The 21,769-nt window shown below is 49.2% G+C and overlaps 1 protein-coding gene and 1 pseudogene across 1 annotated transcript; both read left to right on the forward strand.

The window, feature by feature from the left end:
* The first annotated feature begins 2,787 nt into the window (after positions 1 to 2,787).
* LOC147971224 (uncharacterized) lies at positions 2,788 to 10,089 on the forward strand (annotated as a pseudogene).
* Positions 10,090 to 11,106: 1,017 nt separating this feature from the next.
* Positions 11,107 to 14,999, forward strand: LOC125508739 (BTB/POZ domain-containing protein At3g08570). The gene is made up of 4 exons (XM_048673528.2): positions 11,107 to 11,479; positions 12,308 to 12,374; positions 12,748 to 13,893; positions 14,294 to 14,999. Exons 1-4 carry the CDS (start codon positions 11,388 to 11,390, stop codon positions 14,879 to 14,881), a joined length of 1,893 nt encoding a protein of 630 aa, XP_048529485.1. The 5' UTR covers positions 11,107 to 11,387; the 3' UTR covers positions 14,882 to 14,999.
* The last annotated feature ends 6,770 nt before the right edge of the window (positions 15,000 to 21,769 follow it).

A 21,769-nucleotide genomic window follows, 5' to 3' on the forward strand; every position in this document is an offset into this window, starting at 1 on the left:
AGCAAATCAACAAGTTTGATTGGCTAGAGAGATAGATCGGGCGAGAATGAAGCTTGGAGTATTTAATGGAGCTTGAGCAATAAATGGAGCTTTGGGGGAGAGAAGAGGTAGGTGAGAAGGAAGAAGGGGACTCCCTTTTATAGTGGGGGCAACAAATTCGTTGCCCCCCACCAACCAGCCCCGCACAGGGCGGTACTACCGCTGAGAGGGGGGCGGTACTACCGCCAGGACAACGATACTGCCGCGCTGAGGAGACATGTAGGGAACGGACCCAACTGCGGTACTACCGCGGTGGTAGGGCGGTACTACCGCTCCTGGAACGGTACTACCGCCACCACAACCGTGACTAGTGCCGCAAAACCCGACACGAGAAAAAGACCTCTCGAATCGAGGCGGTAGGAACCAGACTGCCCAGCGGTACTACGGCAGTGGGGTCAAGGGCGGTAGTACCGCTGTGGAGCGGTACTGCCGCTTGTGACCCTTCGGCCGTAGTACCGCAGGCAGTGCGGTACTACGGCTGGGGCGCGAGTGAGAGAGAAGAAATCTCTCAAAGAAGCTGAGGACAAGGCGGAGGTGCCAGGCCCCCAGCGGTACTACTGCTGTGGAGCCATGGGCGGTACTGCCGCTTGTGGCTTCTCAGCGGTACTGCCGCTGGGTGCGCGGTACTGCCACTTTGACCCAGCCAGGACAAGGAAGAGAGAGGAGAGATCTCTTCAATGAAAAGGAAATGCTCGGAGGGTGAGAAGCTGATGTGTACGTGATGATTCTACCCATGCAAAACCCCAGCGGACCCCCTCTTGATAGTACGGTGCCCTCTACGCAACTAGTCCACCGAGAAAGAAACGAAAGAGCTACACCGTCTTGAAATACACTCCGAGGGGAAGAAGGCGTCTCGTGCCAGGGGAGAATCTGTGAATAATTCAAAGCACAAGATTAGTCCGCAAACATGTTGTCATCAATTATCAAAACTACCTTGAGAGAGATATGCCGTAATAGCCGCAGCCGGAGCCCGAGCCCATCGCTCGCTTCTCCTGGAATGGAATGATGCGCGGGTGGGTGTCCGCGCCACCGGTTTGGCTGGGGCCGACGCCGGCGCGGGAGCAGGCCTACCTCGAGATGTGGCGCCAGCGCCGGCTGGCAGAGGAGCGCCGTCAAGGCGAGTACGAGGAGATGCTCAAGCGTGACCTCGAGGAGGAGGCGCGCGAGGCCGAGGAGGAGGCATGCCAGGCCGCGGCTGCACATGCGGCCGCACAGCCCCCCGCCCGGCACTGCCTGCGCCGGTACAGCCCGACATTCGTAGTTTAGGCTGTTTTTATTTTTTTAATGCAAATGTGGACGCGTGGACTCTCGCCGGTGGCCGGCTTTAATATTTAATTAATGCTGTTTTTTTTAAATATGCATGCGTTTATTTTTTTAGTGCCGTCAAAATGGATCTTAGGCTAGCGTTGGACGTAGGCGCCGACCTAAATACGGAAACAGGTATCTGTATCCGCCTGACCGACCCAAACAATTAAAAAGCGGACGAAATCGCCGTCTATTTGAATCGGCCCGTTAGAGTTGCTCTTAACAGTGCTGGTGAACATTTGAGTGCGTCTTTTTAACGATGCACGTTGGATGCCATGGAGTCAATCACGAGAGAGGAGGGAGCAAGCACTAGAGGCTGCTGGAGCTGGGCAGGTCAGTGGCTGCTGCCATGATGGTTCTCTCCTCTCCTTTGGTCCCGTCTCTCTCCTTTTTATGGAGCTCCGCGCCCCGTCGTGTCACCGTGTCGCTCTCCCCCTCCCCTCTCCCACATTTTATTCCATCCATCCATCCATCCACTGACTCACGGCCTCCAGTAGCAGCGATTATTACGTTCTACGGCGTGCTCTGCTCAGCTCACCTCGGCTTCTTCTCCATGCCGCCCAGAGGCAGTCTCCTCATCTCCACATCAACTAAAGCATGAACCTGTTATCACAAAGAATATAAACACCTCGTTACCACAAGATACAAACCAAATCCTGTGACCTTATTGCTGTAACAGGAAGACATTAGAAACGCATGGATTAAGTCGTTTTCGAACAAAAAGGAGAGAAGAAGAGAGAAAAGCATGGCCAGCAAAAACAGCCCAAACCTTTGTTGCCATTTCTCGATGTGTGCAGTGCCCCTTTGTTGTTCTCTCTCTTTCGTCCATCGGAAAGCAGAAACCCAACGCAAAGCCTCGAAAAACCCACGCACATCGACGCCACTGATTGCATCATAATGCCGCGGATATTCGTCGAGATCGACAACGTTTTGCTCTGCTTGCACGAACACAAGACGCTAGCGTGCATTGCACATACGTCAGATCGGCCCAGCAAAGCTCGGGGATGGCAATGGAGTGTGAGCAGCAGTGGTCTTGTGGCTTTCTCGTGGGTGGACCAAACTCCGAGGCAGGCGGCTCTTTCTCCTCTCTCTCTGCTAAAGTAAAGTGGTGTCCATTGTGGCGTGGTTGGACATGACAGGCAGCAGCAGCAGCAGCCGCCCGAGCAAGCAAGGAGCATCACAATCATTCCAGCACCGACAGCCTTCCACCCGACTCCACTCTCGCAACTATTCTATACCACTCCTACTACTGCTATGTTTTGCATTTTGCGTGGATTTCCTGTCTCTTATGAATGACTGAGCCAATAATGTCACAGATTGCAATCCCTCGCTGCATTATACTTCATCTGTAAAGAAATATAAAAGCATTTAGATCACTAAGGGAGGGGATCTCATTTGTCTCTACAATAGAAAAATAACTCCTACTCGACTGGGCGGGCGACCATGCACCCGACCGCGACGGCGCCGTCCACCGCCGGTGAGCGCCGGCGCGTCGGCGGGCGGTTCTGGGCTCTCGCCGAGTCCGACGAAGAAGACGCGGACGATGATGGGGATGCATCTCCGGTGGAGGCGCCGCCCTCACCGACACCTTCAGATCTCGTTTGCGATTTATTCCATGCAGGTTATTGCGAAGATGAAGTGGCCATGACGATCGATCAGGTTCTACCACCGGACGATCCGGCGCGTATCGGTCTTCACGTGGGCGAGAAGATCGAGATGATCCGGCGCGTTGTTCATCGAAAGACGGCGGCGTCGGCGATCCGGCCCTGGAAAGGACCCATTCCTAAGATGAGTCTTCCAAATCTTACATTATTTGATATGATTAGACCGGAATCTTGGATTACGGTGAAGAAGCGGAAGAATGCGAGGCGGCACGCCGGTCGGCAGGCGTCGGCGGCGCCCGTCATGGCTGCGGCGGCGACCGAGATCTCGACCGCGAGGTCGATTCGTTTGAATCAGCTGCTGGGTGCGGCTGGGTCGGTTCGGACGGATTTGGGCCTGCGTGAAGTTGGGCCGGAGTCAGATGGGTATGAGGCCCATGCTGCTCCAGGCTCTTCTGCCTGTATCGTTATCGATGCCCCATGCACGTACGAGGGCGAGCGTGATTTCTGTCGTGCATCATCGCCCCTTCCTTCTAGGGTTCGCAAGCTTGGGTTGCGAGGTTTCCCGGCTTGCGGGGCTAGTCGGGCAAGGAGGATCCCTCCACTCCGTACGTTGGCCGGCCGTGGGGCAGCTCCACCGCCTGCTGGGAAGACCATCGATGCGGTGGGAAGGGGCGGGGCAGCTCCGCCGCCGGCGGCGGGGCCTGGGCGAGGTGCCCTAGCGCCGCCCGGACAGAGACCGTCGGCGGGCGGTGGAGGGGCGCTAGGTCTTCCGGGCCGGGGCGCTACTCTCCAGGGCGCCCGGCCACCGGGGCAGCAGCTCCCTGCTGCAGGGTGGGGCGGGCCGAGGCCGCCTGCGCCAGGTGCGGCGCCCGGAGCTATACCGGCAGCGGGTCGTGCTGGCATGCGGCCGACGGCGCCGGGCGTGGCCGGAGTGGCTCCGGCTGGTCGTGGTGCTACTGCCCTTGGGGTGGTGCAGACTCCCTCTGGTGGTCCGCCTCGCGCCGCACCTCCGCCTCACTACGTCGCAAGGCCGACTCAAAACCGCGCGGGTCCAACACAGTCGAGGCCGAATTCTAGCAACAGAGACCCCAAGGATCCGCCCCGAGGCTAGTGGGGGGATGATGGGTATGGTGCGTATGGTGACGGACAGCAGGATCCTCTTCCACGGGAGGAGGTCGTGGATTTGCCTGGCAAAGCGACGGGTCTGCTGAGAGACCGTTTCTTGGCCCGGCAGGTGGTTTTGTCGAGGGGGCCTCCGGCCCGGATCACTGTCGGAGAGGAGGCTTTCATGGCCATCGTGGTGGTCGTGGTGGTCGGGGTGGGGGCCGTGGGAGATTTCGCCGACCGCCCCCGCCCATGGCAGTTGATCCTGCGGCGTCTACAGTGGAGTCCGACCATACTTCCACTGAGCTTCCTCCCCAGGCGATGGAGGTGGTGAATGCCTTGGCCAATGTTGAGGTTCCTGAGGCTGGGACGATGGATGAGGCTACCGAAAGGTCTGATGCCGAGAGGGCGTCCAAATATGCACGTAAGAAGGAGAGGATGATTTGTTACCGTTGTGGTGAGAAGGGCCACTTCATTGCTGAGTGTGAGGCCCAACTGTGTGAGTCGTGTGGCAAGCCTGCACATGACTCAGGGGAGTGCCCGTTGTTGCGTGACCTGCCTCCGATGCTTAATATTTATGGAGTCTATTGTGCTGAGCTCATGTTTTTTGAGTCCCCGGCTGCGAGAGAGGTCCCGGAGGATACCCTGAGCTTGATTACCGGGATTGTGAAAGCGACCCAGGGCGAGGTGACTGAGGCACAGATTGTGAGGAGGCTTCAGGAGCTGGCTCCCGGGGATTTTAGATGGGAATTGGTGCTCATCGAGGATAGGGTTTTTAAGGTTGATTTCCCAATTGTGGATGATTTGCAGAGATTGTTGAGCTTTGGCTTGTGCAGAGTCCCTGGTACTAAGTGTATCCTGGAGTTCCACGAGTGGAAGCAGGTTGAGCCTAAGGGAAAGACGCTTACGCAGGTCTGGTTGCGGTTTAGAGGGGCTCCATCTAAGCCTTTGCAGGATGCTCGAGTGGTGGCTAGTATGGGCATCTTGGTTGGGAAGACAGAAAAAGTGGATATGGCTTCCACACGTGCCCATGGGGTGGCCCGGCTTTTAGTGAGTGTTCTGGATATTGAGTTCGTGCCTGATAAGGTCAACTGGACCTATAGGGGAGAGGTGTTCCCGCTAGAGATCGAGTTTGAGGACACTGATTTATTTGCTGATGCGATTAACGATAACGATGTTGACATGCACGACAGTGATGGAAATGCGGGGGCCAAGGGGGCACCGTCAGATGAGCCCACGCGAGAGGGGTCTCACGGTTCTCACCCAGCTACTCAGTTGCCTGGGGATGGGACCGGGGTTGAGCCCGCAGCATCACCAGCAGTGCCCATGACTACTCTGCATTTTGGGTCCTTTGAGCCAGCCTCGGCACCTCCCAGACTATGGAGTGACCGGGTAGATTCTGATGATTATCTTGAGCACACGCTCCCTCCGTTGGAGTTCGAGGGGGATGCTGGATTGTGTGCTGGACGGTCGGCAAGGACTTTGGTTGGAGCTACGGAGAGGAGGTCAGAGGTGCTTCTCTTGTCCTGGCGCCTCACGTGGACGCGACTCCGGTGTCGGCGACTGCGGGCGAGATGGGTCGTGGGGGAGGGGGTTCGGGGCAGGTGGCCTCGCCTTCTCCCATCCCCATCCCGATCTCGGTGGCGTCGGTGACGCCGGCCCGAGGGGGTCGGCCGGTGCTGGGAGAGGGAGCCCGAGGCAGGCGGCCTCAGCTCCTGCTACTCCGGTGGTGGCGGTAACCACCGCGGCAGCAGCTGCTTTGGGGGGGGTGCTGGGGCAGGAGGCCCTGGCTCCTCCTTCTTCCCCGACGGTCAGGAGGACCGCTTCTCCTTCGCCGATGGCTCATCCATCTGAGCCGGTGGGTGGGGTGGGAGGAGGGCGCGGGCAGGCGGTCCCTGTCATCCCCTCTTCGCTCATACCCATGGCCGGGGTCCCTGGTGTGGGGCACCCATCTGAGGGGCTCGGGAGCCCGCAGACGCCTTCTCTGGTAACCTCGGTAGACCCTTTGAGGGACTCTGTGACAGGTTTTACTAGGGAGGAGGTTGTCGTGTTTGGCGGGATCCCGGACCCTATCTCCGAGGGGAGACGGATGAGTGCTCGCATCCTCGACATCCCGGAGGTGGATGATATGCAGCAGCGGTGCGCTATGAGGGCGGCCAAGCTTCAGGAGGCTGCATTATCTTCTGGTATGTCCGTCAACTTATCTAATTCCTTATTGCATTTTTCTAATGAGGAGATTATAAATAATGCAAACCAATTAGGAGTTTCACTAGGTGCTACGGATAGTGAGATTACCAATTCGGTAAATGATCTATTAGATTTGGAGGCGGAACGTGCCTTAGAGACTATTCGTAATCTTGCAACAGTTAAACCAATGAATGATGATGAGATTGATGCGTTAGGGGTTAGAGTGCTCGATAATTTGTGTGCGGATCTAGCCCCCCCCCAATCATGACTCTGAGGAAGATGATGTACCCCTAGAGAATGATGCTAGTAATATATGTGAACCTGGTTATGAGGACCGGGCGACAGAGCCTAGTAAACCTAAGCGTAAGTGGAAAAGGAAGATCTATCCCGATCCCGTAGTTCGTAGGAGTGCTAGGATTCGAACCACTAAAAAATTCCATAATGAAATATGAGAGGAATCTTTTGGAATAGCAGAGGTCTGAAGGACTTGGCTAAAAGAAGATTCCTAGCTGAGGCAGCTTTAGAGCAGAGGTTAGATTTTGTTGCTCTATCGGAGACGGGTAGAGATAACTTTGCGCCCCAGTTTCTTTCTTCTCTTGTGGGTGGTATTGATTTTGATTGGCATTGCCTTCCTCCGCGAGGAAGATCGGGTGGTATCTTACTAGGTGTGAGATGCGATTCGCTTGAAGTCCGAAGTGTAGTGATGGGCGACTTCGCGGTGAAGTTTCGAGTCAGGTCTAGGATAGATGGTTTTAACTGGGCTTTGGTGGCGGTTTATGGTGCCGCACAGCCCGAGCTTAAAGCGGAGTTTCTGGCGGACCTTTTTCGAATCTGTGGGTCAGAACAGCTTCCAATTTTAGTTGGAGGTGATTTCAATATCATCAGGAGGAGAGAGGAGAAGAACAATGATAACTTTGACGGCAGATGGTCGTTTATATTCAATACCATTATTGAAAGCTTGGATCTAAGAGAGATAGAGCTTTTTGGTAGAAAGTTTACCTGGGCTAATGCTCTGCCAAACCCTACCTATGAAAAACTTGATCGAGTTCTTGCGAGCGTGGAGTGGGAACAAAAGTTCCCTCTGGTTATGGTGCAAGCTCTTTCGGGGGGAATATCTGATCACACCCCATTGTTTGTGGACTCAGGGAAGCCGAACCACGTGGGTAACAAGAACACCTTCTCTTTCGAGATGTCATGGTTTGAACGTGAGGGGTTCGTGGACTTGATCGCCAGGGAATGGGACAGAGGTGTAGGAGGCAAGACTGCGATAGAGCGTTGGCAGAATAAGATTAGGCATTTGAGAAGTTTCTTACGGGGTTGGGCTAAGCACCTCAGTGGTGTGTATAAGATTGAAAAGGATAGACTCCTTACTCTTATACAGGCCCTGGACATACAGGTCGAATCCACTATTTTATCGCCAGCTGAGCTTCAGGTTAAAAATGAGGCGGAGACGAGGTTGAAAGAACTGCTCCGCGAAGAAGAATTGAAGTGGGCTTTGCGTGCTAAAGTCCGCAAAGTGGTCCAAGGGGACGCGAATACTCAATTCTTCCATTTGATAGCTAATGGCAAGCACAGAAAGAAGCGTATCTTTCAGCTTGAGCAAGACGAGGGCACTATTTTAGGTCAGGATAACCTAAAAACATATATTACCGACTATTATAAGCAGTTATTTGGATCTCCAGAAGATAATTGTGTGTCCCTCGATGAGTCCAAGGCTGAGGATGTGCCCCAGCTATCGGCTGACGATAATGATATTCTAGTTGCCCCGTTCTCGGAGAAGGAGGTGTTTGATGCTATTGCACAGATGAAAAACAATAAGGCTCCCGGACCGGATGGATTCCCGGCAGAGTTCTATAAAAAGTGCTGGCACATTATTAAGGGGGATTTACTACCTATGTTCCATGATCTGTTCTCTGGACAGCTTCAATTATTTCACTTGAATTTTGGGACTATCACACTGCTTCCCAAGAAAACGGATGCTGTGAGAATTGAGCAATTCAGGCTGATCTGTCTCCTCAATGTTAGTTTCAAAATTTTCACCAAGGTCGGGACTAACAGGCTCACACAGATTGCGCATTCTGTGGTGCAACAGTCCCAAACTGCTTTCATGCCGGACAGAAATATCCTTGAAGGGGTGGTCATCCTGCATGAAACACTCCATGAAATCCATTCCAACAGTCATTGCGTATGAAAGGTTTTGATGAAGCCTGGCGCCGACAGTTTGAATCATTTACGCAAAAAGGTAGTGTGGGAATTAAAGTTAATAATGACATAGGTCATTACTTCCAGACACATAAAGGCCTAAGACAAGGAGATCCGATGTCCCCTATACTGTTTAACATTGTGGTGGATATGTTAGCAATTTTGATAGGAAGGGCTAAGGAAAATGGTCAAGTAGGTGGATTGGTACCTCATCTTATTGATGGAGGTGTATCCATCCTTCAGTACGCTGATAATACAATCATCTTTATGGAGCATGACTTGGCCAAGGCGAGAAATATGAAGCTTGTGTTATGCCTATTTGAACAATTGACCGGGTTAAAGATTAACTTTCATAAGAGCGAGCTGTTCTGTTTTGGTAGGGCCAAAGACGAACATGATGCTTATAGGCAATTGTTTGGGTGTGAGTTGGGAGAGTTACCCTTCTCTTACCTGGGGATTCCAATCCATCATCGTAGGCTGACAAATAGAGAGTGTAAGTGCATCGAGGACCGATTTGAGAAGAAAATGAGTTGCTGGAAGGGTAAGCTCATGTCATACGGAGGTCGATTAATCCTGATTAATTCGGTGCTCACGAGTATGCCAATGTTTCTCCTATCGTTCTTTGAGGTCCCAGTTGGTGTTAGGAAGAGACTGGACTTCTATCGATCGCGTTTCTTTTGGCAGGGTGATGAGATTAAAAGAAAATATCGGCTTGCCAAATGGGATATCATCTGTAGACCGAAAGACCAAAGGGGTCTAGGTATTGAGAATCTAGAAGTTAAGAATAAATGCCTTCTTAGCAAGTGGCTGTGGAAGCTCTCATCGGAGAATGATGCTATGTGGGCTCAAATCCTTCGCAGCAAGTACCTCCAGACAAAAACTTTGTCCCAGGTTATAGTCAGGCCGACCGATTCACCTTTCTGGAAAGGCCTGATGAAAGTCAAACAGTCCTTGTTTAATAGGATGAAGTTTGTCATTGGAAACGGCACGAGTACACGTTTCTGGGAGGATACTTGGCTCGGCGAGACACCCTTGACCATCCAATATCCGTCTTTATACCGCATTGTTCAACGACGTGAGGTGTTCGTCGCATCGGTCCTTCAATCTACCCCCTTAATATTCAGTTCCGACGAACGCTAGCGGGCAATCGTTGGGAAGAATGGCTCCGTCTAGTTAGGAGACTGATGGAGGTCCAGCTTTCACAACAACCCGATGAATTACGCTAGAAATTGACTAAGTCTGGAGTATTCACGGTTAAATCAATGTATATTGATGTTATTAATTCGAACTCCATTCCTACGTTCAAGCATGTTTGGGATGTTAAAGTTCCTTTGAAAATAAAAGTGTTTATGTAGTTTGTCCATAAACAAGTTATTTTAACTAAGGACAACTTGATAAAGCGTAATTGGACATGACCTACTAGGTGTAGTTTCTGCGATCGGGATGAGACTACCAAACACCTCTTTTTTGATTGCCCGTTGGCCAAGGTACTTTGGCAGACGATCCACATTGCTTTTAATATCAATCCACCGAATTCTGTTAATGCGTTATTTGGGACATGGCTTAATGGGATTGAGCCTGACTTAGCGAGACATATTCGGGTTGGAGTTTGTGCTTTGCTGTGGACTATCTGGACTTGCAGAAATGATTTGGTTTTTAACAGAATATCATGTATACATTTTTTGCAGGTCATATTCCGAACTATGGTTCTGATCCGTTCGTGGTCGCTACTCACCCAGACGGAGGCCAAGGAGCATTTGGTTACTGGGTCTTTCCGCTGGGAGATGGTAGCTCGGAATATCTTCAACCGGTTTGGATGACGGTCATGTAATAGAATAGACAATTAGTTTCCCTATCTAGTATTAGCCAGCCGGTTGTGGCGTCTTTTCTTGGCTAGTTGGTGTTTCTAGCCCTTATTGGCTCTGTGTGAGCTTTCTATGCTTTTTTATTATTTTTGGAGACCTTTAGAACCATGTTGGCACTACTTTATTTGGTTAATAAGATGGCCGTATGCATCTTTCTGATGCAGAGACTGGGAAATCCCCCTTTTCAAAAAAAAAATCACTAAGGGAGTACAGTATTATTGGTGATGCAAGGCATTTTCATTTATTAGGATAATCCAGAGATTAAATTTTCTGACCGAAATAAAAGGAACCAGAGCAATCTATTTCAAGGAATACCCAAACATGGCAACATGGCTAGACCCATAAGCATGGCCGCACAGGATCAAGCCTCTCTTGGGCACCTACCCATAGGCTGACAGTAGACCAGCCTTTGTCCCCTCGTCACCCAACTATTCATCTCTCATCAGTGTCACTTTCTCAGCCAATCCCCTAAACCAGCGCACAATACCAATACCCTGTCATCTAGCAGCTCCTTCCTTGCTCTTCCACATTTCTCTCTTGCCACATCTTTGTTGAATTGCACCCTCATACAAAACAGTATTTGGACTATAGCATCCTTCTTCGAAATCAAAGACATTTATTTTAGGATGGAGGGAGTAATAGGTACTCTGAATTTCAGACTAATCTTTTTTTTCTTCTTCTTTTTTGTGGCCACCCCTTTTACTCGTAAGAAAAGGCGCTTGTGTTTCTTTGTACTACACAAGAGAAAAAGAGAAGAAGGGCGTGTGAGTAAATAGCACGAAAGGGCAACGCGGAAAACGAAAAGGGAGGGAGCAATCAAACCAAGAAACCGGAACGAATGTTTGTCATTGAATATCTCTCCCTCACGCCGACGACCAGCCGTTATTCCTTCCTCTCGTCCTTTCCTCCTCCTCCTCCCCCTCCTCGCTCTCCGTGTGTGAGCTGTGGGACGTCTCCTCCATTGCTCATCATTTCGAGCTTTCATTTTTTCTTCCTGTTCTTCTCCACGAGAGGCAGAGTAGGTAGGTAGGTAGGTAGGTACCATCCATCCATTTTGGCAAGGAGAAGAGGAGGTCGGGCAATGGGGTTGGCCAGCGACAGCGCCGGGTTCCCCTTCTCCGCCAAGCTCTCCGCCGCCAACTCGCCGCGCTTCTGCAACCCCATGAGCAGAAGGTGAGTCCTCGCCTCCCACCTCTTCCTCGTCGGTTTCTTTTCACCCCTTCTCCCGGGTGGGCTTTGCCGCCGTTCATGTTCTAGCGGCAAATGCGCCTGTGGTTGTCTTGGGAATCTTTTTGGGGGCGTCACAAACTCAGGATCCTTGCCAGTTTAGATCGTTTGGAGCTAATTTCATGGGTTTCAGGCCAAGGGAAAAAAATGGCATCTGAACTTCTGAAGCTCCCGTGTCCAACTCAAGAAAACAGTGGAATGTTACCCTGAAAATGTTCTTGGTAGCTCCCTCAAAGGGTTATTGTCAGGTGGTCCTGGGGATAACAAGATGCCCGCACATTTATTATTTTAGATCGTCCTATGATTTGCATAGATTCAGTTCTCCTTTAAAAGCTATTACTAGGACACTTCTTTGTTATATTCCTCAGCTTCTGAATAAATCCATCTGAAAAGATCCGTGTGTGGCAAACTTGATGCACTAGCAGCATTAGTTCAACATGATCTGTCTATGTTAGTCTTAGTTTTTCTGTTCTATTAGTCTGAAAAGTTTTTCATCACTTGGTCAATCTGAACCCATAATCTGAATATGTGTTGGCGAACTGAAGGAATATGTACTACAGTAGTATTTGCTAGATACAAAAGTGACTTGTGCCACCACATTGTTCGGTTCCAAGGTAAAAAAAAGGGGATTGTAGTTCCAAGCATTCTATGCCCCAATAACTGTAGAGCGAACTAGTGTCAAAAGAATTATGCTTGGCTTGATCTTCATTCACATGTTGCACATTAAGATGAAGTTCTTGGGTGTTTTAATTCCCTACATCGCTTGTTGTGCAGGATATTTTCAGATGTTGCTGGCGATATAACGGTATTGGTGGATGGTCAATCTTTTCTACTGCACAAGGTGCCCTTCATCTTCACCTCTTCTGAAGTTTTTATGGCCATCACTCTTCTTCACCTCTGTATTGGAGTGTGTGTTTCCCTCTTGGCCTTTTGAGTAGAAAAAAGAACTCTGTTGTGTTTTTCATTTGAACCTTAGCTTCAGTTATCATGGCTAAAAGGTGTAAAGAAATAAGAACATAATCTGGGAGAAACAACTAATGGGTTTGCCCACATGGTTAGAAATGTTTCGGGATCCTTGTGCGCGTGTGGGGAGAAGGGGGTAATAAGCAAACAAATTGTGATTGGTACTTTTCTTTTTCTGATGCTTATAGTATGAGCTGAAGCTAGGCCTGTGGAGCACGTTTGATCATACCGTGTCTCTACTTATTTTGCAGTTCCCTTTAGTCTCTCGGTGCGGAAGAATACGACGAATGGTGGCCGATGCCAAGGATCCAGATCTCTCAAAGCTTGAGCTTGTAAATGTACCAGGGGGAGCTACATCATTCGAACTCGCAGCCAAGTTCTGTTATGGGAGTAACTTTGAAATAACCACAGCGAATGTAGCTCATCTCCGGTGCATTGCAGAATATTTGGAAATGACAGAAGACTATCAAGATGAGAACCTCATTGTTCGGACAGAGATGTACCTGAATGACCTTGTGGTCAAGAACCTTGAGAAATCTCTACAAGTTTTATGCGCGTGTGAAGGCTTGGATCCAATGGTGGAGGAAATCGGATTTGTCGATAGGTGTGTCGATGCGATCGCGATGAACGCAAGCAAGGAGCAGCTGGTTTCAGGTTTGGCTCACTTGGAATGTGATGCGGGGTCCGGGAAGTTGCGGATGCATTGCCAGGACTGGTGGGTTGAGGATCTTTCTGCTCTAAGAATTGACTATTATCAGCGAGTGATCGCCGCGATGAGGAGAAGTGGCGTGAGACCGGAGAGCATAGGCACTTCTATCGTGCACTATGCTCAAACAGCTCTCAAGGGCATCGAAAGGCGTCACGTGTGGGATTCCGGCCCACTTGTCGGTGACAACCAAAGGGTGGTTGTGGAAACCCTCATCAACCTGATGGCAACCGAGAAGATCACAGCTGTTACCCTGTCATTCTTGTTCGGCATGCTCAGAATGGCGATAGAGGTTGATGCAGGACTAGACTACAGGATTGAAGTCGAGAAAAGGATCGGTCTCCATCTTGAGATGGCATCACTTGATGATCTTCTCATCCCGTCCATGCAAACGAGCGAGTCCATGTTTGACGTCGACACGGTCCATCGCATTTTGGTGAACTTCTTGCAAAGGATTGAGGAAGATGACTCGGGAGACTTGTCACCTTGCGGATACGAGTCCGACGGACTCAAGTCTCCGAGCCACGGCTCGGTGCTCAAGGTCGGAAGGCTAATGGATGGTTATCTTGCAGAAATTGCACCAGATCCTTATCTGAAACTGCAGAAGTTCATGACCCTCATCGAACTGTTGCCGGATTACGCTCGCATTGTTGATGATGGACTCTACCGAGCCATCGACATATACCTAAAGGTACAAAACTACACTATATCACAGTGCCACATTTTGGTAGTTGTATGTAGCAAACTTCTGAATTTGTAGGAGCAACTATATATGTTTAGACCAAAAACATTCTCCATCTAACTAATGTATTTGCCATCAGAAACAGCATGATATATGTAGATGAAAATGTGATGATGTATGTACAATCAAATACTCACATTGAATCCGAGTGTACAGCATGATATCTGTAGATGAAAATGTGATGATGAACAGTACTCCGTTCGTTTTTATAAGGCGTTTCAGACAGCTGAGTTTGAACTGTTTAGTACACTGTCTGAATTTACTAAAACGTCTTATATAAGTGAACAGAGGGAGTATAATTTATCAATCTTGATTTGAATAAGGTTCTGATGGAATTGTGATCGGTCAGGCACACCCATCTCTGATGGAATCCGAGTGCAAGAAGCTGTGCAAGCTGATCGACTGCCAGAAGCTGTCCCAGGACGCGTCGAGCCACGCGGCGCAGAACGACCGGCTCCCGATGCAGATGGTGGTGCGCGTGCTCTACTTCGAGCAGCTCCGCCTCAAGTCGTCCTTCTCGGGCGGCCACTCCGGCGGCGGCGGCGAGTACTGCTCCTTCTCCCAGCGGATCACCATGCCGATCAGCGGGAGCGGCGTGCCGAGCTCGTGCGTGTCGCCCCGGGCCGCCGGCGCGGCCGACAGCTACGCGTCGCTGCGGCGGGAGAACCGGGAGCTGAAGCTGGAGGTGTCGCGGATGCGGGTGCGGCTGACGGAGCTGGAGCGGGAGCAGGGGATGATGAAGCAGGGGATGCGGGACGGCCGCCCGGGGGAGCACGGCCGCGCCTTCTTCGCGTCGATATCGAGGGGGATCGGGCGGATGGCCATGTTCGGCCCGGCCGGGGAGAGGAGGAAGAAGAGCTCCAGGGCGACGGCGAGCTCGCAGTGCTCCGAAGGGAAGAGCCGGAGGAGGAAGAAACCATCGGTCACGTATGCGTAGCTAAGCTAGAGGCTCTCAAGCCGCGCGCGGGAAAACACTGTAGAATGTATGTACTGTGCTAGGTAGCTCGCGTATACATGATGCCGGTGGATTGCAACAAGTTTCCTTTGCAGTTTTATCTCGTATCCGATGTGACACCGAGAGATACGGCTAATCCGAGAACCTCTGGTAGCGTCGTCGGCCTCTAAAATGCTTTTGCAACTGACTTCTACACGGTTAGTGAAGTAAATAGCATAAATCCACCGCATTCTAGGGGTTTAGAAAACCACCGGATTGGACTATCGCTTATAAAACAAACCGATCATGGATGGATTCTAGGGTTTATCTGGTTGTTGTAACCAACACTGTTGAGATATCGTTAGATCATGTATCGTGTATAAAAATCTTAGGGATCAATCCAATCTTGACCGAACCTACAATTTTTCTGGTCGTTCGGCCCTGTATTTCTGTGTCCTTATTTCGAAGCATACGCTTCTCGCTATCTTTTATGGTATAGAGAGCTAGTTTCTCTCCACTTAGCCACAATTCCTCTACCATGACACATCCCCATCATTGACAAGCTCCACCGCGTCAATTTCCTTGTATGGTGGGCTCATGCTTTGGACACGAACATGCACCCAGCTCTCTGACTACCTTGGCAGCGAGCGACGGGCCCCGTCTTGTATGCTTGCTGACAAGGACGGTAAGCCCACCGACAATCTAAATTCGACACAAGATCTGGCACGCCCAAGACTCTCAGGTTCTGAGCTTTATCTTCAATTCCATGTCACCGGCTATGATGATCCAGGTCACCCACTGCATAAAGGCTGACGTGGCATGGATCGCTAGATGTTCTCCTCCCACATGCATGCATCCCTCGGAAGGACATTACTTGCCTTCCCAACAACCAACTTTCTTTCAAATATATATGTGATGTACTTCCACTCTTTATTTGTTAAATTACAGTGATGAATTGGTATCCTGAGGTAGCTAATGGAAGTTGCCAATCTCACAACCGAACAACTACCTATTATTATCCTTTTCCTCCTTGGCATGTCCAACATAGAAACGTTCACTTTTATGAAAATTAATCTTAAGGCCAGACAGTTGTTCAAATAGGCACAAACATAATTTCATATTTATGGCCGTTTCCATATCATGCTCCATGTAGATGATTGTGTCATCAACATATTGTAGGATAGACCCACCCCCATCCACTAGATGCAGGACTAACCCACTTACCTGCTCGTTCTTCTTGGCTCTACCAATGAGGACAACCAACATATCAGCCCCAATATTGAAAAGCATTGGAGAGAAGGGATCCCTTGTTGTAACCCCTTCTAAGTCTGGAAAAGTCTCAAATATCATCATTAACTTTAGCACCCACACCACCCCCTTGAACAAAGTCTTGACATGTTGCCTCCAAGCCAGATCAAAATGTACCATACGTAATGCATGTTGCAAGAAGGGCCATTTTAACTTTTTTGCATGCCTTCTCAAAATTCACTTCAAAGATAAATTCATCCAATTTCTTCCAATGAATTTCATGCAAAGCAACTACACCCTATAGTATATGTCAACCTGGCATGAAAGCTGTTTGAGTAGGGCGAGCACTTTGTTACTCGATTTTTATCTGCTTTGGTAAAAAGAAACTTAAAACTAACATTGCGTAAGAAAATGGGTCTAAACTATTTGATTTTCACCGCCATTTCCTTCTTAGGCAATAAAAATAATAGTCCCGAAGTTGGGCTAAAACAACAGAAGCTCACCACGAAACAAATCTTGAAACATAGGCAGCAGATCCCCCTTAATTGTCCCTCAACACCGCCTATGAAGTTCCACCAGGAACCCATCTAGGCCAGGTGCTTTATTATTCTTCATCCAAAAAATTGCCCCATACACCTCCTTCTCCGTAAAGGGAGCGGTCAACACTTCCTTTTCTTCCGGACATAACTATGGAATATCCCCCATTGTGCCCTCATCCATGGATACCAAATTTGACACAGGGGCACCGAAGAGCTTATAGAAATAAGAGATGTAGAATTTAGGTTCTCTTGACCTATAGTCGTACCCTCATCTTGCTCAAGTTGGACAATTCTTTTATTTCTATGTTTTCCGTTAGTTTAAATGAAAAAATTCAGTGTTTTTCTCCCCCTCCCCGACTCCCTTCACGTTAGCCCTAAAGGACCATTTAGTTTCTTCCTCTCTCAAGAGCTTAGCGAGACCCTTTTCCACTTCTCATTTGGTGGCGCATTCTGCCGCGAAGAGGGGTACCGCCTCAGCTTTGTGTCAAGCTCATTAGTAAGGCAAAGAAGCCTTTCTTTTTCAACTTTGTAGACCCACTAGCATTCTTAGCCCAACCCTGCAAAAATTGTTTAGCCTCCTTTGGTTTGGGGGAATCTTGTAGGAATTTCATAGTATAGGATTTCTATAGGAAAACTTTCTTTAGAGCCCTTTGGTTTATAGGAATAGAGTCCTATTTCCATGGAAAAATTCTTCCTATCCTCCACATTTCATAGGAAAATAAACATTAGCCTAGACTCAATTAAAGAATTCTATGATGTGAACCAAAAGTCATCTCCTTTCCTATTACTATTCATAGTATTTAAGATACATGGCATCCCATTTCCTATGACTTTCATATTCCTATTATTTTTCTACCCTATGAACCAAAGGTGGCCTAAGATGCCAAATTTTGTACTGCCATCTCTCAATATTAGTAACCCCTCTATTTTCTTTAGCCCATTCTGTTGCAACCAACTCTAGAAGATCCTCTCTTTCAAAGCCTGATAGTTAGAAAGAAAAGGACGTCTTGTTCCCCACATGAGCAGCCTCACCAGAGTCAATAAGTAGAGGTGTATGATTGGATAATCCACTTTGTAACACATGCATCGTTACAAGGGGGAACTTTTGCCCCCACTTCACACTAGCCAATCGGTTCAATTTTTCATATGTCAGAATCTCAAGATTGTTTGCCCCAGTATATTGCCGACCTATGAGATCTATTTCCCTCAAATCCAGATTCTCAATAATTGCATTGATATAAATGGCCGGCAACTATCAAAGTTATCATTATTCTTCTTCCACGTATGAATAATATTAAAATACCTCCCACCAACATATGTAGAGTCTCCCCACCAGAAATATGAACTAATTCTTGAAGGAACTCAGACTTGAACACAAGTTGAGTTGCCCCATAGACGACAACCAGGGCACAGTCGAAGCCGTCAACTTCCGAGTGCACATGAAATTTTTCAGCATTATCACTTATCACCATCTTTCTTACATCAAGTGATGCCTTGTTCGCCCCAAGTAAGATCCCACCAGATCTTCCTCGAGGCGGCAGACAATACCACACGAAATCCAAAACACTCGAAAAAGTGCCAAAAGACTGAAAGTAAATTTTGATCTCCCGGTTTCTAGCAAAGTGATAAAATCCAACTTTTGTTACTTATACGTTTTCGCTAAAAATCTCTTACATTATCACTTATAGACGACAAGTTGAGACTTGAACACAAGTTGAGTTGCCCCATAGACGACAACCAGGGCATAGTCGAAGCCGTCAACTTCCGAGTGCACATGAAATTTTTCAGCATTATCACTTATCACCATCTTTCTTACATCAAGTGATGCCTTGTTCGCCCCAAGTAAGATCCCACCAGATCTTCCTCGAGGCGGCAGACAATACCACACGAAATCCAAAACACTCGAAAAAGTGCCAAAAAACTGAAAGTAAAGTTTGATCTCCTAGTTTCTGCTACCTCTTGAGCACTGCGTTGGTTTTCCCTGAAGAGGAAGGGATGATGCAACAAAGTAGCATAAGTATTTCCCTCAGTTTTTGAGAATCAAGGTATCAATCCAGTAGGAGGCTACGCGCGAGTCCCTTGTACCTGCACAAAACAAATAAATCCTCGCAACCAACGCAAATAGGGGTTGTCAATCCCTATAAGGCCAGTTACGAGGGTGAGATCTGATAGATATGATAAGATAATATTTTTGGTATTTTTATGATAAAGATGCAAAGTAAAATAAAGGCAAAGGAAATAGCAAAGGAAATAACTAAGTAGTAGGAGATTAATATGATGAAGATAGACCCCGGGGCCATAGGTTTCACTAGTGGCTTCTCTCGAGAGCATAAGTATTCTACGGTGGGTGAACAAATTACTATTGAGCAATTGACAGAATTGAGCATAGTTATGAGAATATCTAGGTATGATCATGTATATAGGCATCACGTCCGAGACAAGTAGACCGACTCCTGCCTGCATCTACTACTATTACTCCACTCATCGACCTCTGTCTGCTCCTGCGCCCTGACGGGTCCGCCTGCCCCTAGGCGTGCGCCCGCTGCCCGGCACCCGTGCATCCAGTGCCCGTTAAGGCCTGCTAGCCCTATGACATAGGGGCCCACCCCCCTAGTACGTTAGAAAAGGAAAAAAGAATATTAAAGAAAATAATTTAAAATAAATAGTAAAATAATTAAAGAAACAAATAATAATTAAAATTATAATTAATTAACCTAGTAACTATTTAACCTAATTAACTACTGTTAATTAGCTAAACAGTCCCTGACAGGTGGGACCCACCTGTTAGGTTGACTAGGTCAACGGTCGACTGCTGACATCATGCTGATGTCATGATGACGTCGGTATACACTGTTCTGGATAATGTTGAATTAAAATAATTAAATAAATCCAAAATTTGATTTAAATATTTTAAAATCAATATAAAATAAACCGTAGCTCAGATGGAAAAACTTTGTACATGAAAGTTGCTCAGAACGACGAGACGAATCCGGGTACGCAGCCCATTCGTCCGCCACACATCCCTAGCATAGCGAACACACAACTTTTCCCCTCTGATTCATCTGTCCGAAAACGCGAAACACCGGGGATATTTTCCCGGATGTTTCCCCCCTTCACCGGTATCACCTCATACCGCGTTTGGGCACACCTAGCACCGTTACTTGTCGTGTCATGCATCGATATACATCTGTTTGCATTGTATTCATTGTTTCTTCCCCCTCTTCTCTCTGGTAGACTACGAGACTGACGCCGCTGCTGGTGCCCCGACCGACTACGTTGTTGATGACCCCTACTTGCCAGAGAAACCAGGCAAGCGCCCCCTTGATCACCAGATATCGCCTATTCTTCTCTCTACTGCTTGCATTAGAGTAGTGTAGCATGTTACTGCTTTCTCTCTACCGCTTTCAAAATAACACGCTTAATGAGATCTTGGTATTTGATCTGAGTCTGGCCACTGGCCTATACGCACTAACCAACTACGCGGGAATAGTTATGGGCACTAGACATCGTGGTATCAGTCGAAGCCTTCTTGACGTCAGCGATAGGGCGGCGCGCGCCGGGTTGGACTGGAACGCCTGCTGAGGGAGTCCTGGATTAGGGGGTGTCCGGATAGCCGGACTATACCTTCGGCCGGACTCCTGGACTATGAAGATACAAGATTGAAGACTTCGTCCCGTGTCCGGAAGGGACTTTCCTTGGCGCGGAAGGCAAGCTTGGCGATACAGATATGTAGATCTCCTACCATTGTAACCGACTCTGTGTAAACCTAGCCCTCTCTGGTGTCTATATAAACCGGAGGGTTTTAGTCCGTAGGACGAGCAGCAATCATACCATAGGCTAGCTTCTAGGGTTTAGCCTCCTTGATCTCGTGGTAGATCTACTCTTGTACTACCCATATCATCAATATCAATCAAGCAGGACGTAGGGTTTTACCTGCATCAAGAGGGCCCGAACCTGGGTAAAACATTGTGTCCCCTGCCTCTTGTTACCATCCGTCCTAGACGCACAGTTCGAGACCCCCTACCCGAGATCCGCCGGTTCTGACACCGACATTGGTGCTTTCATTGAGAGTTCCTCTGTGTCGTCACTTTTAGGCCCGATGGCTTCTCTGATCATGAACAGCGATGCGATCCAGGGTGAGACCTTTCTCCCCGGACAGATCTTCGTATTCGGCGGCTTTACACTGCGGGCCAATTCTCTTGGCCATCTGGAGCAGATCGAAAGCTACGCCCCTGGCCATCAGGTTAGATTTGGAAGTTTGAGCTATACGGCCGACCTCCACGGAGACTTGATCTTCGACGGATTCGAGCCGCAGCCGAGCGCGCCGCACTGTCACGATGGGCATGATCTAGCTATGCCGCCGAACAGTACCCTGGAGGCCGCACCCGCATCAGCTCCGACCCTTAATTCGGAGCCAACTGCGCCAATCGAGGATGGGTGGTTGGACACCGCCTCGGGGGCTGCAATCTCTACGGCGATCGAGCCGAACACCAGCCCTATTCTCTGCGAAGCCCGTGACTCCAAGGAGCCAGACTCCTCTCCAGACTCCGAGCCCTCCGCGCCCCTACCGACCGAACCCGATTGGGCGCCGATCATGGAGTTCACCGACGTGGACATCTTTCAGCACTCGCCCTTCGGCGATATTCTGAATTCACTAAAGTCTCTCTCCTTATCAGGAGAGCCCTGGCTGGACTATGGTCAGCAAGGTTGGGATGCGGATGATGAAGAAATTCGAAGCCCACCCACCACCCACTTCGTAGCCACTGTTGATGATTTAACCGACATGCTCGACTTCGACTCCGAAGACATCGACGGTATGGACGCCGATGCAGGAGACGATCAAGAACCAGCGCCTATAGGGCACTGGAAAGCCACCTCGTCGTATGATATATACATGGTGGACACCCCAAAAGAAGGCAATGGCGATGGAACAGCGGAGGATGACCCCCCCAAGAAGCAGCCTAAGCGCCGGCGTCAGCGGCGCCGCTCTAAATCCCGCCAAAGAAAAAACGGTGATTCCGGCACGGGAGATAATAACACCCCGGACAGTGCCGAAGACAACCACCTCCAGCAAGATTCAGCACAGGAGGATGGAGAAGCCAGC

Source organism: Triticum urartu, chromosome 5A (genome assembly GCF_056163025.1).
Source record: "Triticum urartu cultivar PI428250 chromosome 5A, HENAU_Tu73, whole genome shotgun sequence".
In the NCBI taxonomy this organism is placed as follows: domain Eukaryota; kingdom Viridiplantae; phylum Streptophyta; class Magnoliopsida; order Poales; family Poaceae; genus Triticum; species Triticum urartu.